Source organism: Centruroides vittatus, unplaced genomic scaffold (genome assembly GCF_030686945.1).
Source record: "Centruroides vittatus isolate TY-2023 unplaced genomic scaffold, ASM3068694v2 contig_1776, whole genome shotgun sequence".
Classification (NCBI taxonomy): domain Eukaryota; kingdom Metazoa; phylum Arthropoda; class Arachnida; order Scorpiones; family Buthidae; genus Centruroides; species Centruroides vittatus.
In genome coordinates, this window is record NW_027121087.1 from 912263 (window position 1) to 932141 (window position 19879).

General features: G+C 27.6%; 1 protein-coding gene across 5 annotated transcripts in view; it reads left to right on the forward strand.

Annotated features, from left to right (window-relative positions):
* Nucleotides 1-19879, forward strand: part of LOC136969294 (protein sprint-like) — a 102492-nt gene that overhangs the window by 47565 nt on the left and 35048 nt on the right. For 2 of the 5 annotated variants that reach the window (XM_067263407.1, XM_067263408.1), the window contains 2 exons: nucleotides 5218-5476; nucleotides 15942-16136. In XM_067263407.1, the coding sequence (XP_067119508.1) occupies nucleotides 5218-5476; nucleotides 15942-16136 (454 nt within the window). The remainder of the gene's footprint in view (nucleotides 1-5217; nucleotides 5477-15941; nucleotides 16137-19879) is intronic. The other 3 variants (XM_067263409.1, XM_067263411.1, XM_067263410.1) reach the window with 2 other exon arrangements.

Consider the following 19879-nt stretch of genomic DNA (forward strand, 5'->3'; position numbering starts at 1 on the left):
GAACTTACAGAAGTTGATGAATTAGCCTGTATAGAATATTTATTACATTAAATTAATGAAAATTTAGTTGGAATCTGGGAAAATAACAAGTTATGGGACTTAATAAGTTAAACAGTAAGTGAATGTAATTTATCACACATACAGATGACATAGAACAGATGATAATTTCCAATAATATTCATAATTGATAACTAATTCAATTATAAATATTATTGAATTTATATTCAGCTGCAATTTTCTCATATTATTCGTATTAGAGATGAAGATTTGTATTTTGGATACAATGTATACATGTCTAGAATATATCAGTCTGCCTACAAGTACATTTCAGTTGTATTGTCTTCAATAATAGCACTTTATGCTGTATCATTGTTGAAAAATTTTTAAAATTTTAATTGTTCTCTGTTTAATTTAATAAATGTTTAATGCAGCTTTTCATATACATAATTATTAGATAAATGTTACATTTTAAATATAGATTAAGAAATCTCTAAAGGTATAAAAAGTTTTCGTTTCACAGTTGAAGTCTTTATTATCATATATGCTCATCAGTTTTGGTATTTATAATGCAAAACAAATCAGGTCCTATAAAATTCCTATAGTAGAACACCAATTATACAAGGTAATTGGGACGGATGCTATCTTGGATAACCGAAAATTCAGATAAAATGGATAAATAGCCATTTCAAATTAAAAATTAAGAATATAAAAGATTTATATAGTAACACTTTTAAGCTTCTTTTTATACATTAATGAATTCAATTATTTATTACAACATTTTTTATATCGTTTATTATACTTCTAATACATAACACATTTTTATTCTTAAAATTATTGAATCAGGCTGAAATTTTTAACTTGCAGACCTGTGGATTCCCACTGTCATCAGACTGTCCTTTCTTAATCTTGAGAACAGAGTTAGATGGATGAAAATTGAGACCAGATATGGTCCTGATTAACTACATATAAACTTCTGCTGGACTGGAAGTCATGTGTGTTTTTAAATTAAAATATGATTAAAAATTGCAGCCTGGCATTGTTATGATATCACAGTAATTGCTTGTTTATAATTATGGTAACAAAAACAAATTTTGTAATATGTGTATTATAAACTTTTTTTTTCTAAACTACTATTCTTATGAACATTATAAGAAAAGTAGTATTCTGCATTACATTAACTCAGAAAATAAGTTTTTGTTGATTGAATCTCATTATAAAATTTCAATAATGAAAAATATATTTTCTATAAGGTAGCTTTTTCAAATTATTGGACTGAAATTTGAAAAAACTAGACCTGTAAATTCCCACTGTCTATCTGTCTGACTTTCTGTAATCTCAAGAACGGAGTTAGATAGATGAAAGACGAGACCAGACGTGGAAACCTTAGGTGCAGGAGGCCCCAATTAACTAAATATGAACATCCAATAGAAACTGGAAGTCATGCTATTTCAATTCAAAACTTTTCCTCTGAGAAATGTTAGATAGATAACTGACATGACTTCATTGTTAAAGGAAAAGTGTGATGTACAGGGGCAAGCCACTCCTAATTTGAGGTGGAGAGCATATATTTTAAATGAAATAAATTGAAAATATGATTAAAAATTGCATCTCAGCATTGTGACAATGTCACAATAAATAATTGCTCATTTTATAGTGTAAAATTAGCAATTTTTTTGACAAATATAAAATTTTAAAGATAGTAGTGGTCAAATTATTTTGGTAAAATGTTTGGGCTGCATTTTTTTTATTTTTGAGTTGCTTGTAATTTTAAATACTATTATTAAGATCTGCTACATGATTTTATATGTATTTGAAGCATTGGTAGCTCTTAGTCTTATTGCACCAAAATTTATTTGTTCTGGCAAACAGCAGATCCAGAAATTTTCAGAAGAGGTTCAAAAAGGAAACACTATGCCTTACAAAATTTTTTATTACCCGAAATATTTGGCTTTTCTCAGGAAAAATACTCAGAAGAGAGTCAGCTGCATCCTGTGCACCTAAATCCAATGCTGGTTCTGGCAATGTTTGTGATGTGTATTTCCAGTTTTATAACATTGTCAAAATTGTTATTACATACAGGGTTTTCCATAAATTTGTAAATAGTTTAAAAATTCATAAAAGTTGAAAGAATTTGTATATTTGAATGCAGTTTGCATAAAAGTTATTCTCACAAAGGGGGATTTTTTGGGTAGAGAAAAAGAAAATAGTTCAAATTTTTTCAATAGCAGGTGCTGAATGTAAGAAAATCACTGGAATTGTGCAAATAATGTCTTATAAAATGCAGGATGTACGATTAACAGCTCATTTCTGAATTTTCCTGTTACTGGTGCTGATGTACGGTTTTCATTATGATGTTGATGTTGGTGGATAAAGCACTATTGGTGAAGTTGTTTTATCTCAGCCATGAGTTGCCGGCTGAAACTTTACGAAGGTTTAGGGGACAGAAGAAAATGAAGAAAGGTTTGGGTCTAATCACTCCTGCTGGATTGGTTTTCCTAGTACGATGTTTTGAAGAAACAGGAAGTTTCTTTAATCACCCAAGCAGTGGTGAACCATATTAGAAGTCCAGAGAACCATTTATCAGAGGTTCATACCTCCGATGTGACTTCGCAAACTATTTTCTTTTTCTGTACCCAAAAAATCCCTCTTTGTGAGAATAACTTTTACGCGAACTGCATTCAAATATAAAAATTCTTTCAACTTTCATGAATTTTTAAACTGTTTACAAATTTATGGGATACCCTGTACATATATCGATATGTTACTTGTTTGCTGTTGACATGATAAATTTTTTTCTGAAAATATTTTTTCGATTTTCTTGTAGTTATCAGATCCATAGTTGTCAACCATCTGCTTTTCAAGAGTACTGTCTTATGTCCACTGTGTTCTACATTTGTTTGTTTCTCACTGATGATTACAGTTATTAATCTTCTTTCACTTTATTTTAATAATAAAATTTTTTCAAGCAGCACTGAGGACAGCTACATAAGTTACTTTTTTCCAATTTTATTGTGGCAATGAAGTTAACACTGGCAGTTCTAAAAATTGTTCTCCAAAATATTGTATATAGATCATAATAGGTAGCAGATTTTCCAGATTTTGCTTAATCTGGAAATTGTTACTGCTATTCCATATAGTAACACTTGAGAGGAGAGCATTATAAAGAAAAACAAACTGATAGCAGAAATTGTTTACTGAACCCATTGTCTTCTCTGGTTACTTGTAAGTTGCATTGGTTTTTAAACAATACTAAATGCCATGAATAGACTGATTCTGATCTCTTGAGGAAAGATAAGGCTGCCACCAGAAAAATGACTACCATTGTAAAAAAGAAATCTTTTTTAATCCAAAATATACCTGGACTATTGTATATCTAAAAATATACTGTACATGTATTGTAGCTTTATTCTGGTCAAAATAAAATATTGTGCAATATTGCAATATCATACCAATTGTTCCCGACTTTCATTTACCACAATCCTATTTGAACATTAACAAATTTTTTACAACTCAACATTAAATCTATACACAATAGAATTTATTTGATAAATTTAAAAAAAAAAATATTTTTCTCTAATGCATAAAAATCACAAAAATAACAACTGAAAAATTAAATTAAAATTTATCTATAAAATTGAATATTTTTTTATTATACTACTTTTTATTATAAATTTGACAATTTATCATTTTGAATTGTATTACATTTTTGACAAAGCTTGAAAAATCCATAGTCAATTTTTGAGAGTTGTTTCATTTTTACTTCAATAAGAAATTTTTTGAGATAGTTTTTCTTTTGAAAAATATAATAGTTTTTTCAATGTACATTGGATGATTTGTTTCCAAATGTCTTTAAGACCTAGAAACCTGCAAAAGTTTTATGCTACAAATTATATAAAATGATATATAAGGAAGTTAATGGCAAGTATCTAAAAATCCATATTTTAAAAATTCCTCAACACGCAGTAAAACTTCGGTTTAATGGACTTTAGATTGAACAGACAAAATTCCATTCCATGTGTCATATGTGAAAATTAACACCCTATTAATTTCAAAATGCTTTTTATATGTAATTAAATTAACAGGTTATTTTTTGTTTTCAAATCCAAGAGTCACTGCTCTTAACTTTGCACCCAACAGGAGTGTCTCAATATATCATCATCCGAAAGCAAATAAATAGAAAATTTTTGTTTTTTTGTCAAATTTAAATGTTCTTTTTAAGAACATTATTTATTTGTTCAGTTAATTACAATTAAAGTGTATTTCCAAAAAATGTTTGTTTATTTTAATTTAGATTGTATACTTGTTTATTACAGTCTTAGAACTACAGTGAGTACATAAGTAATAATACCTATAGAGAACTTTTCAGTGAAATTAAACTTCTCATACATACTTAATTTTAATCACACAAACATAAGTAAGAATTTATGTATTTTTACTTATGTAGTAGATATGTTTGTCAATTTAAGTAATTTGCCAATTTTTTAACATGCACATGATGAAACCTACATTATTATATAACAGACTTTCAACTTTGATTGACAGTCCTTGTTTGAATTAGTCCATTAAATCAAGAGTTTACTGTATTTCCTTCATTTCCTTTTTGTTATGATTATTGTTTTTTGGATAATTTGTTTTCCCCATAAATACAAATTCACTAAGTTTTTTTTTGTTGTTGTTGTTGTTGTTGTTTGTCAATTTTCTTTAAGTGGCTATATTTTTGAAATTTTTTTTAAGCAGAGGAATAATGTTTATGGAACCACATAACAATAATTGGTGACCCTCCTGGAGTTTCAACCCTATATTTAAGAATTGTTGTTTCACACTGTACTGTGTTTAGCTGGATTTAAGTTCTTGCATGTAGCATCTAGCATGTAGAAAAAGTACACCAATTTGATGTCATTTTTCTACACACTGCTATATACAAGAACTTACATTCAGTTTTTATATAGCAAATGCAAAATAATCAAAAGTACAAAATTCATATTTATAAATTTATCTTACTATTTCTGTAAACATTGCATTATAGAATACCATCAAAATTGTCAAAACCATTACATTTTGATTAAAATTTTGACTGTCATTTGTTTTGGTACTATCAGCTTTTTTTTCAAAATCACAGGTTGAGAGTTCTGCATATCTGACTAAATAAGTTTTATCATTTTATATAATATTGCTTAATTTAACTTTCCCATTCATTTTAATATTTTTATTTTACAGCCACACCGCCCTCTTCGAGCAGTTCATGCGAGGAACTGCTGACAGCGGCAGCAGGGATGCCCCACATTCTGAGTCCTCAGGTGAATACAGAACCAGTCAGTCACTTGCAGGAATTGGAGGAGCTTCCACTTCCGAGGTTTCTGATGGTAGGACTACTCCCTCCGCTGCTTCTATATCTCCGCCATCTCCTCCTCCTCGTACAACTCCTCTCTCAATTTATTCTTCTCAAATACAACCTGGTGGTGGAGCTTCAGAGGAGGTTTGTGTGTCTTTTAAAAGCTGAAATTAACCCATGCTAAACTTTTCTTTACCTTTTTGCTTTATTATTTACATTTTTTACTTGCTTATAATTGTTGTAACCTTCTTTTAAATGATTATATTCGAAAGCACTTTTTTCCTGAAAGTTTCGAGGAAATTTATATGCTATTATTCACTTGCATGACTCATATTTAATTATCTGGAATTGTTTTTTCTTTGCATATTGTGAATCAGATTTTTACTAAGAAATTGTTTAAAATTTCTTTTTGTTTAGCGTTAAATTTATTTTTTAAATAAAACCTTTGAAAAACTTTTTTGCTTTAATTAATGAAATAAATTAAGTATTGGAATATTCAATAAAGATTACAATTAATAATATAAAAATATGATAAATAAAGAAAACTTCAAAGTCAATCATTGTAATATTGTAATAGATACTTTTAGAATTCACAAGTGTGAATAATTTTCGTATAAAATTTGTAATCTTTAACTTTGATGTTTGCATATGTTTGTGGTTGACTTTCACTTTTTATTTAAAAAAAAATTTTTTTAATCATAATCTGTCATTTTTTTCATTCTTCAAGTATAATAAATTCCTAGAAGAGTTGAATAATTTATTACATTATTAATTTTCTATTTTTAGTTGAATAATTTTAATCAATCATAATTAAAACTAATTAATAAATTACTGTTGAGCTTAAAAAATCAGATATTATTTTTATGAACGAAATAATTTCAAAAAGTTTTATTTAAGCCTATCAATATATCAAAATGTTGTAATAATTCTGTCAGTACTAAAAATTAATTCTGTATACTGTAGTCCAGAAATTAAATTCATTGTAAGTTCATTGATTATAAAATTTATACATATAAAATTCAAATGCAAATGAGTTTTTTAGTGTTAATATGCTCTTAATATCAGTAGTAAAGAAAATCCCTTATTCTATTTGAATAAATTAATACAGGTTAATAATATGTTTAGTATGCCAATATTATTTGTTGAAACAGTTAAGGTTGAAATTAAAGTTTTAACTATTATTTTTATTAAATGTTCTAAGTTAAGTTATTAAAATAATTTTAGATTAACAATTCTTCTGATTTTAACTTCGAGTATTTATTGACCTTAATTATTGTTTACTAATCAGAAATTGTATATTTGTTTTGTAATCAATAAACTGTTTATTATTTGAAAAATAATTTTTAATTAATTAATTATTGGATATTTTATATTCATTACTACTTTGATTTGTTTACATTCTGTATTCATTTGTTGCATATGATAACTTATGGATAATAATACAACTACATAAGTTTTATATACCATTAACATATCATATCATAGCCTATATTCATTTTTTTTCTTTAGTCTATATACGAAAAATTTTTCTAAACTTTATTAGATTTTTTACTAAATAAATATTTCTTTTCTTAAAGTTTAAGTATACTTATAATATTGTAACTCTTAATTTTATCAAAATTATTCAGATTAATATAAAAATGATTAAGGCATTTATTACTGCATTTATTACCACTTTTTTTTTTATTTTTATATTCTAAATTTTTCTTGTAGATTATTTTAATATCATATTAAGACGTCCACGTATTCAAATCCATATGTTAGTATATCTCCTTAATCTTGTGTTAATATAAAATAATATTTTTACTTTATCTTTTTAATTATTATGATTTTCTTATATTTATCATCTGATATATTTTTGGAATGAATATGAAGAATATTTCATTTACATTTTATTGAAATTTCATCTAATAGCATGTATTAAGTTTTATTTCTATCATAATTTTATTGATTACTTAGAACGATTTGAATAAAGATTACAGTGTTAACAAAATTGTAATGTTAAAAAATCAAATATTTACTATAATAAAAACAAAAATACTTTCATTTTTCGTAGATACATAGGCTTTATTAATTCATTCAATTGATTTTTAACATTGATTGTTTGATATTTGATGTTTAACATTACAATTTTGCTATTGTAATCTTTACATCAATATACAGGGTGCAGAAAAATTACTATATACTTAAATTGATTTAATTTTAAAATTAAACTGTGATAATTTTTGTTTTTTTAAATATAAAAATGGAGTGATGAAAAGTAGACATTGTTTGTATATCTACTTTTCATTGCTTCATTTGTCACCATTGTACATTAGATGCAATGCGATAACACTGGTTCATTCTTCACTCTTTGTGATCTCTTCATTCATTTAATTAATATGTTTCATCATTCTGATTTTTTTATTATGAATTGGGTATAAATGTAAATGACTACTATGTTATACACTCTTTTATCTGTGGAATCTGATAATAATGAATGCTTAAATTATTTTATTCTTTGAGATATCATGTAATAGTTTGGGCTTATCAGTTCTGTAGAGTTTTTACTAGAGTTTACTTATTTACTTGCCTAATTAGTTAACTTATTTTGATCATTTTTTAAATATTTTATAGATATAGTCTGTGATTAAGATAATTTCTATATTGTGAAATTACAAGAATAAAGAAAACTGGTAATCTCAGAATCATATAAGTATTGGATTTATATTATTTTTTTCAAATTTTTCTTAACTACCAGTATTAATTTTTTTTTCTTAAATTCATATTTTATTTATCATGGTAATTAGATAAATAACTATATAAACAGTAAAGATTCCCTGGTCTCTGTTCTCTGTATCCTCAAGTGGCTTTTTTGAATTAGCATGGCTTGAGATGTACCAGATGTACAGTATGTTCATAGGAAATACACCTCCACACTCAACTTGTTTGATATATACAGTTTATTTACAAAAGAATACAGTTTATTATGGTACCAACACCGTACCAATTGACACAATAACAACCAAGGACAAGTTGGAACAATTGGAATGTCCACTCGATGATTTCTGTACCGTGGAGAGGCTCTATCCACACTTTTGTCCGATCTAGATCTCACCCATGCCTGAGCATCCCTTTCGGAGGAGTGTAGCCTCTCTCCCTATCCTCAGCTGGGTTTGCTGAGTATCTGAGATCTAAATGCTGTCAGTACCAAACCTTACCCTCCATCCCTTTTTCTCTGGTCTTCTCTCCCAATTTAAAGTCCTTTTGGGAACAAACTTCTGATCAATCAGGATGATAGTTGCATGCAAAGTTTTCCTTTACATCCATGCTAACCCAAATTGTAGTGGTCATCCTCCCCTTTGTTTACTTGTTTAGTTGCTATTGTTCACATACCATGGCAAATGGTTTTATGACCAGACTGCATGAGTCCAATTTAACTAATCATAAATTGCTTTGTTTTTTCTCTGAAACTAATACTATACATGAACAAACTTTTAATTATATTTACAAACTTTTAATGGAAACATTTCACAATATTATTACAGGAACAGTAAATTTGCACATTAGTTTAAAGTTGCTTGCATTCAAGAATAATAGTGATCTACAAAGTTCAACAATTAAATAATGGTATAAATTTTATACTGATCATTCTACATTGTCACGTAGCAAAAACATTTTGCATTCCATATTGTATTCTGTAATCTACAATCTGGCAACATCACATGATCCCACATTAAGTATGGTGAGAAATGCTATTTTGTTAGGATTAGTATAAGAGCATTGTCAAGAAAGCATCATGGAACAAAGAGAGAAACTCCTGCTCTGGGCTAATTCTTTTCTTCCAGACTATTCTAAATTTAAAATTAAATTATAGTTATTACTTTTGTTAAGAGATGGCACCTAATGTCTATCTCTGGTTGTTCTAATCATGCAATTTCTAATTAATATTTGTAGCATAATTTCTGCCTGATTAATTTGGCTGATGGTTGGATGATTATATCAAATTCTAAACTTCAGAAAAGTGCATCTGAGACAGTGACATTAATTGCTACTATTCTACAACTAAACACCAAACTGCTGAATGGAAGTCATCGATAACAAAGAAAGTTTGTCTTGGAAGTCAAAAGTAAAGAAATGCTATTGTGTTTTTACAACAGTAAAGCAGGTGCAAATTCATGAAAAATGATAACTATCATTTGCAGCTATTACATGTGTATTTTAGAATATTTTGTAAGAAGATTGTCTGTGTCTGTCCTGAGAACTTGTCACTAGGCAGTTGGTACTTTCTTCTTGATAATGCTCCAATCACAAGGCATTAGTTGTTCAGGAATTCTTGGCCTGAAAGCAAGTATGTGTACTCAATCATTTACTCTATTCCTCAGATTTATCTCCTTGCAGTTATTTTCTGTTTCCCAAATTAAAGTTACCACTGAAAGGATGTCATTTTTAAGACATTAAAGACATCCACCAGGCTATAACATCAGGTCTTCATGTCATACCAAAAGAAGACTTGGAGAAGTTTTTCAAGTTCTTGCTAGACCATGCCATTCACTATATTGATACAGCAGAAATGCATGAATAAAATATAATAAATTGTTTTGTTTCTTCTTATTTCATGGCATCTGTCTCATTATTTAATTGTTGGAACCTTTAATCACAACTTTTGGGACTGTAACTGATTTAGAATCATGTAATGTTTGCATAGTCAAAATTCATATAAATTAATTTTTTTGTTAAAATGTGTTTAATGAATACTGTATGTAGAAATTCTATATCATTATTACAGTATCTTCAAATATAAAAATTTTATGAAATATGCAATATTTTAACAAACTTATCAATTTATTTTCCATTTCAAGTAATGTATTTTAAAAACTTAAAATATTTATTAACATTCAGTTACATGGTTTTATTAGAATTCTTTTTCATAAGAAAAATCAAGAAAAAAGTCTCTGAATTTAATTGTCTTAAGTACAATTAAAAAACAGTAAATCCTATTGATTCCAATTACTCACAAAAAATTTAAAAATGGTTATAAACATGGTTATATTTATAAATTCTAAAAGGATAATAAAAGGCAATAACATATTTGAACCTGACCCATGGGTAATGGTGTTAATATTTTTCTAGAAGCCCAGCTAATAGTCATAAAAAATATTGAATGAAAGCCTTATAATTATTATAATTATGGATGTTTTCATACATTTTGTTCTATTTATTTAATAGTACAATATAATACATTTCCTTTTGTATGGAAAAAACATTGTCAAATGACATAAAACATAATCAATTAACTTACAAGCAATATTAATTTGAAAATATAGGCAAATATAACAAATTATTACTGCCAGTGAATCCCAATACAAAAATAATAAATATAAATACAAAGTAAGAAATAAATAATTTCTTACATGATAAATAAAGATCAAATGTTTTCATATAGATCAGCGCTGTCCAACTTATTATAGCCCGCGGGCCATATTTTCTTCACCAAACATTTCGGGGGCCAAGAAGGTTGATAAATGAAAAGGCAGTTTATGTTAATTAAAAAAATATTTTATTTACACTAAAAAGAAAACTTTAAAATATTCATAATATATTAATAAAAACATTGTGGCCGTAATTTTCACATAGTAAAATAATTTTAATATTAATAATAATAATTTAGTAACAAATTTATTCATAGTAAAATGTACTCGCGGGCCGTAAAAATAATTTGGCGGGCCGTATACGGCCCGCGGGCCGCCAGTTGGACAGCCCTGATATAGATGATGATAAAATTTGGATAATATTAACCAATTTTTAGATCTAAATTTTACTATTTTTATTAAGTTGTAACAATGGAAATTTCTACAAAATATCATATAAATTATGTACTCTAATTGTTGTTGTTGTTTAAATATGCTAAACTTATTGGCAGTTTCTGTCAAATAATTTAAAGCTGACATCTATTCATTATTTGTTGGTTGTTGTTTTAATGGACTTGTAGTTTTTATTTACAATAAATTGTTAATTATTATGACATACAGAAATCACTAATGCAAATTATTAAACATTGCTGTGTCAATTCACATATATCTCAAAATAAATGTTATATGGACAAACAGTGATATATGAAATTGTAAATGACATTATACTGCTAATCTTACATAACATGTTAAGGCATATAATCATCAGATCTTTGGAATCATGCAGATAATTATAGATAATTAAGACATGTTTGAGTTGAATAAATCAATTTATTCAACTCAAACATGTCTTAATTAAACCTATTGGTAATGTTTGGATATACTGTAGATGATGATATATCATAGAAATTTTTCAATTCTAAAAAAAAACTTCAGTTAAACATCTTTGAGAAATCTTTTATAATACACATTTATTATATAATGAAGTTTCTATAAATAAGTTTTAAAAATATTTTTTATATTGAATTAATGTATTGAAAAACTAATAAAAGTTTACAGATTTTTAAAAGATTAATGAACATTTCTATTTTTTTTAAGAACATAGTAAATGAAATTAAATCTCTGCTGTCATAAATAAAGATGAAAGTAATGATAAATAACTTTTTTCTTCAAGTTTCTGTATTTTTTTCCAATATGACAGCTTGTACCGGTTTTGATTTTATTCTATACATTTCTAAGCATACTGATTTGTTTATTTTTTATCTCAAACATGGCATTGAAGAAACTTGATCCAAGTTCGAAATGTTATGATTATGCATGAACTTTTATAACTGATTCCTTTTAGAGAAATGGAAAAAGTTTTGAAAGACTCGTGTGATTGATTAAAAACAAAATTTTATTGTTTTTGTCATATTGATTGCACTTACTGAATCTTATGATATCTGTTTTGCTGTATAGTTTATTGTATATAGCCAACAAATGGTTTTATTGATAAAACAAACAATAATGTATAATAGAGCTTTTATAATATCATGCAATCATTAATCAAATTTACTTTTTAATATTTTAAGAGAAAAAGCAATACTTTGAAATTAGTACCATATATATTTGTTTAAAAACTTTATAAAAACTAAAAACATTTTACTAGCAAAGCAAATTTCTCTTCATTCAATATAGTAAAATATACTTATTCAATAAACACTTCTAAAAATCCAGCAAACAAAAAACACTTTAATGGCAAATAAATATTTTCAGACATATTCAACTGTCATCAACAGGTTTACATATCCAAAAATTGAATATAAATTGGAATTTACAAATTTTGATATGCAGAGCATCAAGGATGATGTAATCATACAGTAAGTATTTTTAGTAAATTTCAAAAACAAACTTTTAGGTATCCAAGATAGTTTGTGTCTTAGTAGTTTATGGCAATTATCATCCTGTTGGCTTTGTAGATTTCCAATCTACAAAGCCAACAGGAAGATAATTGCCAGGAAGTAGGTTCTATGGCCAGTCATACATAAGAGATTTGCTTCCTGAAGTAAGACCCAAATGTCATTTTTTGGAGGCATATGTTGTCATGAGAATGAAAAACAGAAGAGAAAATGACATTAAATGGGTATGGTGAACAGCACTGTGTGTTAGTTCTGTCATACATCTGTTCTCTTTTGGTCAGTAAGAAAAGTTGACAGGAGTTCTACTTTACTCTGTTTGGCAGTTTACAATCCTTTGCATTTCTAAACATGTTTATTTATTCAGTTTTAATTATTACAATTAAATAATTTTTAAAAATAAGAGTTTTTGATTAAATCAATGAACAGAAAAAGTGTTCCTGCATTGTTGATCACTTTAAATTATTTGTTATATTTAAAATAAGATGAATTTACTATTGTTCAGTGAATTACAGACATTAAGTTTTTGTGATGTTTTAATTTGAAGAATTATCATTTATTTCTGATTAATGAAATTAAGAACAAAAATTAAAAAAAAAAGTAATACTATAATGGGAAAGCAATGAATACTGAAGAAAATTTTGAAATGTAGCACTCAGATTTTTCTCCATACTTCTATTGAGAAGATTAAAGAATCGAAATTAGATTAAATTCTATAATAAAGTTTTGCATTTAGATCTTCTAACAATTCAACTTCTTTCCAATCTACTTCTATCTCTGTGTCCACAGTTGCTTTACATAATATTATGATCTGTACTTAACTGTTAGAGAGTGTAAATGCAAAAGAAAAATAGAATTAGCCAAAATATGTACACTTTTTCCTATATCCATATATGAGATAATGAATAAGAAACATAGTGAAGCATTGTCAATGGAGACATGCCAAATGGTTTTGGCATCCAAGGCAAACCACATACCTGGCACCCTGATCCAACATTAATTACAAAAACATTGTACAGGCTCACTTTGGTGTACCCAAAGTCAGTAATCAGGGCATGTGTCCACCTTTGTCCTCCCTTATTTACATTGCTGATTATCAACAGCATGAAAGGGGCTAATAAGTAGTAAGACAGAGCTTGATAATATGAATAGTATCAGTGGAGATCAATTATTAAAGATACTTAAAGTTATTTAGAAATTTGATAATTGGAAGGAAGACCAAAATGTTGCAAAAGATATATTTATTTGTAATCATTCTTATTTTCCCGGCTGTTATATATAACAGAGGGAAAGTATGGCAATCGGTCAAAAAATGACCTCCCCAGATTTTTACATTTTTGGACTTAGGACACCTTGAAATGTTGAGAAATGCAAAAATATTTAGGGGTAATTTATGTATGTATGGTTGTTAGTATGCGTGTGTGGGGGGCACAATTTTGTTTACCCTCTTTGAAGCTTAATTACTCCTGTGCTTTTTGTCGAAAATTTCTGAAATTTTGCAAGGAAGTTTGTGTATTAGGGGAATTGATGCTATTAAATTTTGGTGATTAAAGTCGAGGGGGTGGAGAGATAATTGAGGTTGTGTATATCTCCAATAGGGTCAGATTTTACTCATTATTAGCATTTACAATTTTTTATAAAACCCATCCCTACCCTCAAAATTAAGCTTTTTACCATTTTATAGTAGTTAAAAATATAAAAAGTTTTTAAAATAAAATATGGTAACAGATGGCTTCATCAAAATTTTAAACGTTAGGAAAGTTCAGCAACTTATTGCCGGTTTATTAGAAATAATATTTAAGATGATAAATTGCTTCCAACTTTTTAGAATATATTAAAATAATTGTTTATATTTAAACATCTTGAATATTTAAAAATGTTTTGGAATTTTTCGTAGAATGTGGTTACTAAGCAATCACCAGACGAAATTGTATTAATATTCTCCAGAGGGGAAGAATACTAAATAAGAACATGACTTTAAAAAAACTTGCTGAGTTCATGGAATATAATATTGTAATTAAAATTTCTTTAAATATTTAGATATTTGTTTTTAATAATTCGTAAAATGTTTGTCAGTATAATTTTAATCATATGTTTTTTGAAAAATAACTTCTTTTTTTTAATAATTAATGAACTTATTAATTTAAAGATAAAGATTTGAATCTCATTATCACAATAATGGTGTTAATTGCATAAATGAAACTATATATCATTATTTTAATCTATAATCTGATGATTTGACAGCAGAACATTGTTCGTCAGATTATAGTTTTGAATGCTATTTGGCCTGGCGTATTTTTGTCAGATATTTATGGAGAATTATTTTTTGGGAGAACATTTTGTTGCTACTGTGATTTGAGGTATTGCACTCACTCAGAATTAAAATCAAAAGGTTATATTAGTTGTTAATGTTAAAAATTTCAATATTTTTGTGATGAAAAATAATGAAACTCTAAATGATAAAACATTATGTTAATATTAAATTATTTATTATTATGATAAATTATAAAATGTAATTTATAAAAACTAAACTAATTTGTTGTTCTGATATTTTTAAAAATATCATACAAACTAAAATATGAATATACGTTGTTAAAAAGCAAAACAGACAAAATATATTTTTGTGTATGATTATATTTTACAGGATATATTTTTATATCTCGTGATTCATATTTGTTTTACTTAAACAGTAAAAAGTAAAAAATTTATTAATTAATATATTATTTTTACACTAATGATTTTATATATGTGATACATTAATATTTGTTTTAATGTAAATTTTCAGTTTATAATTGTTCTATTTTTTCTTTATTGCTATAATTTTATAACAGCTATTCAAACTATTAAAAATTCAGTGAGTTAATTAGTTTTGATTTCCTTATGCTTGTTTATTCACTGTTATTTCCTTCCTGTTGAAAACAGAAATGTTTCTTTGGAGAAACATCCTGGTTATATGATTTCATCATATGAAGATCTAACATTTTGATTATATTAATAAAAGTGATTATTTTTGTATTTCAAAATACTAATAAAATTTATTAAATATTTAAATATCTAATTCAGAAAATATATATATATATATATATAGGGATGATTTGATTGTTTCAAATTGACAAATCAGTTTTCAATGTTACGAAATATATATATTTATTTATTTTAAAAATAGTTATAATGTTTATATGATATATTACATTTTATTTTGTTTGCATTAATGTTTTGCTGTATACAATATAATTTGATGTTTAAAGCAAATTATTGTTCTTAAAAAGAAATAATTATCATTTGCATTAAAAAGTAAATTTTGACATATCTTATAAATTATAGACAGGGGCAGAGACTACTACATCAGTTAGTTCTATACAAGAGACATCTGAAGAAGATAGTAGCAGAACAAGTAGCAGTTTTGCACCCTGTGACATTGGTTTGCTTGAAAGGTTAATTCGTACTCATCCAATCTGGTTTTTACCTGGAATTGGTCGAGCAGGTGCTGTGCATTTACTCCAAGGAAAAGAAGTTGGGGTAAGAAAAGGTTTTGAGAGAAAGCTAATTTTTAGGTTTATAAATTTTTTTTTTCTTCCTTTAATGTATTATATTTAATGCTATTGATGATAAATATTTCTTTGATAAAGTTAAATCAAACTTTAAATAGTAGAATTTTAAATTAAAATTTAATTTAAAACTTTATTTATATATATATATATATATATTACATTAATTAGATGTAGAAAGTGAAGTTTAAATTAAGGTAAAAAAAATAAAACAAAAAATTGATATACAGATAAACTTAAGTCATCATAGAGCATGGTAGCACTCTATGATGACTTAAGTTCCAAATAAGTTCAATAAACTTTAATATAAACACAAGCTATTTACATAATTGCTATGTTATATATATGTTAGTCAAAACCGTTTTTAGTTAGAATGCATTTTAACTAGTTGAAACTAGTTTATACTGGATGTCTTTGTTAAAACCCGTTTTGTCTAGTTAAAACTAGTTTTAGCTCAAATTCATTTTTGACTAGCAGTAAATTCCAACGAGTTTTAACAAAGACATCCAGTATAAACTAGTTTCAACTAGTTAAAATGCATCCTAACTAAAAACTGGTTTTGACTGCAACATATAGAGTGATTCGGGGTAAGATGGTAAGGGGAGGAAGATGCCTACTTTTTGATATTTTCAAATGGTGACGTCAGATATTGTCATGCGTTTGTATGATGAATTGTTGGGTCAATATTGAGTGCGGAAAGCTGTAGTTGGCTACTGTTACCTCGTTTTCTACATCTGAGAAGAATAAAAGCAAGATAAGGACGAAGTTTTTGTTGTGAAATGTTTCTAGAATCATTTTAAAACTAAAAGTTAAAATAGAATTTATTAAAAATTGCATAAAACTATTAATGTGTGATGTAGTTAAGGTTCTAAAGTTTCCATTGTGAGCTACCACCGATCCCAATTGGACATGCTAGAACACGTGACTCCACTAGGCATCTTACCCCGACAAATGGGAAAGATGCCACATTTTTCTTGGGGTAACATGTCTATTTTTTGTTAATTGAATTCCAATATGCCTATTTTTAATAAATTTTTGTTTTGTCGTTTTATTGCAGGATATGCATAGAAATTATATGAGGACTTTTCAAAAAGGTTTTTGGACTGAAAAAAAGCTTTCAGCTAGCTATAGAGCATGTTAGAACGGGCAGAAACTTAACAATACTTATACTGTGCTGTTATACTTACTATGAAGTACTTTGTACTACATATGCAATAAATTAAATTTGGTTAAGATATTCAAAAATTAATTTTATGCAATTATATTTGTTATCTTACCCTAATGTCATTTGGCATCTCACCAGGATACTTGGGGTGAGATGCTTAAAATGCCAGACAGTAAAAAAAAGTCGTCATTGCAAACACAATATACAATTATTATTCATATACGCCAAAGTGTTATTTGAAAAACATGCTCAAGAATATGATATTTTTGTTAGAGGCCTCCAAAACCCAAATTATTGCTATAATTTCCTTCATAAGCAAAATGTTAGGCATCTTCCCCTGAATCACTACATATAACTTTATTTATTTTCCCCAAACATATTTATGTAGCTAAAATTAGTTTTAACTAATGTTAAAAGTTAAAACTAGTTTTATCTAAAATCAAAACATGTACAGCAATAAATTAAGTAGACAAAACCCATTTTGTCTAGTTAAAACTAGAATTTATTGCTAGTCAAAAATGAATTTGAGTTAAAACTAGTTTTAACTAGACAAAACAGGTTTTAACAAAGACATCCGGTATAAACTAGTTTCAACTAGTTAAAATGCGTTCTAACTAAAAACAGGTTTTGACTGTAACATATATAATACAATACATGAATATTCTGCTGTGCAAACAATACTGTAAACATAATCAGCAATAAGCTTAGCTCAATGCCCATTGCTGTCTAATACCTTCTTTTTTATAATTTCTTTCCATATCACCTTATTCTTTTCAAGATGGTTTAATTGTTGTAATTTTGTTCTGCACTATTCTTGAGTCATTTGGCCATACTCTGAAGTTATCATTTTCTGTTTGTATATTTGTAATTGGCATTAAAAAGGGTACAAACAGAATCTAATAATTGTTATTAATCATTACTGTAGTGTATTAACCCTAAATTCCTGACTGTTTATTGTAATCATTTGTTGCCCCAATGGGTGCTGGGCATAGCATAAGATGTATAGCAGCTAACCTTTTGTCTCAGTTGTTGTAGGTTGATACTTTTCAATGTGCAATAGAAGAGTTACCATATATCTCGGCAGATAAGACAAAGTATAAATTTTTGTCGAAGTTTTATAGTTTTAGCATATATCTGTCCTATAAGATGACCTCCAAACTATCAATGGCCTATGAATTTAGTTTAGATCAGCGATCATCATTTGGATAATAACACTGTATAGCATATACGGAAATATGTCCTATTCATAATTTTTTGAAAGAACATCAAATTTTATTTTCTTGCATCTGGCAGCACTGCCTTGCGATTGTTACAAACTGATTCGGGCATTTGGGTAATGAATGACCATGACTATTCACAAAAGCATCATATGGCCTATTCTATTTTGTGGACATACTCTACTCTCTACTAGTAAATAATTACGGTGTGTTCATTTTACTATAATGGTTTTAATTTATATAAATTTCAATCTAATTTTTTTTTGTATCTGTCTTATAAGACAACCCCAGATTTTCGGGGCCTTTTTTTATGATTCAACTATCGTCTTATCTGCCAAGATATACAGTAATTCATTCCTATGTTGTTTTTTTGTCTACCCCAAATTCAACATTGGCAATGAGAATGGGATTTTTAATTTCTCTAGAACACATCTAGCTCACTGAAGTCCAACATTAATGCAATTCTGCCTGTGAGTGAATATCACACTGTTCTTTCACCTACATCTTTCCATGGTGACCATTGGCACAGTATAGTCTTTTGATGTAAATTAACCATGAACTTGGGACATGTATGTTGAACAGTTTGCATGTTTTTGTGAAGCAAATTACATTGTTGATGATGACAATAAGCAAACAATGCTTTTTGCTTCCTGTGATCTTAAAATGCTTGGGATTCTTCGTTTATTCACTGCATAGTAGCCAGAGGTCACTCTATTGGAGGAACAAAGTCTGTTGGCCTAACAAATCTTCTTACCAGTTTATATGAAGGTATTAGTCTCCATATGAACTAGTAAGAAGAAGTCTGCTCACAGCTTCAGATCAGTCTTGACAAAGGGGTTACAACTAATTATTGATTCTCCTGAAAAACTATTTCTGTCCAAGACCATCCATAATTTGTCAACATTTCTAGTTTCAAAAGTGAGTTCAGAAGGAAAGTGAGTCTGTTACTTTCTATGTTGCCAATCTGCGCCACCTTGTAGGTGACTGCAGTGCAGTTTTGGAGACATGTGGCCTGAACATCTTTATGATCAATTCATTTGTGGTATCCAACATGAAGCCTTACGGAAGAGATTATTGGGTGAATCCTATTCAAAATTTGATGATTGTGTCAAATTTGCTCTTGCAGCAGAAAGTGTCACTGACAGGAGCAGAAAAATTTATGCTGCCCATCTTACCAATGGAGTCCATTCTTCTACAGTAGCCATCATACAAGTAAGCCAGAAAAGGAAACAAAATAGTAAGAACTTTTCAAAATCAAGCCCACAACTAAACCCTTGTAGTAGATGTGGTAGTGCACACCCGGGAAGTAAGTGCCTATATCTTGACACAAAT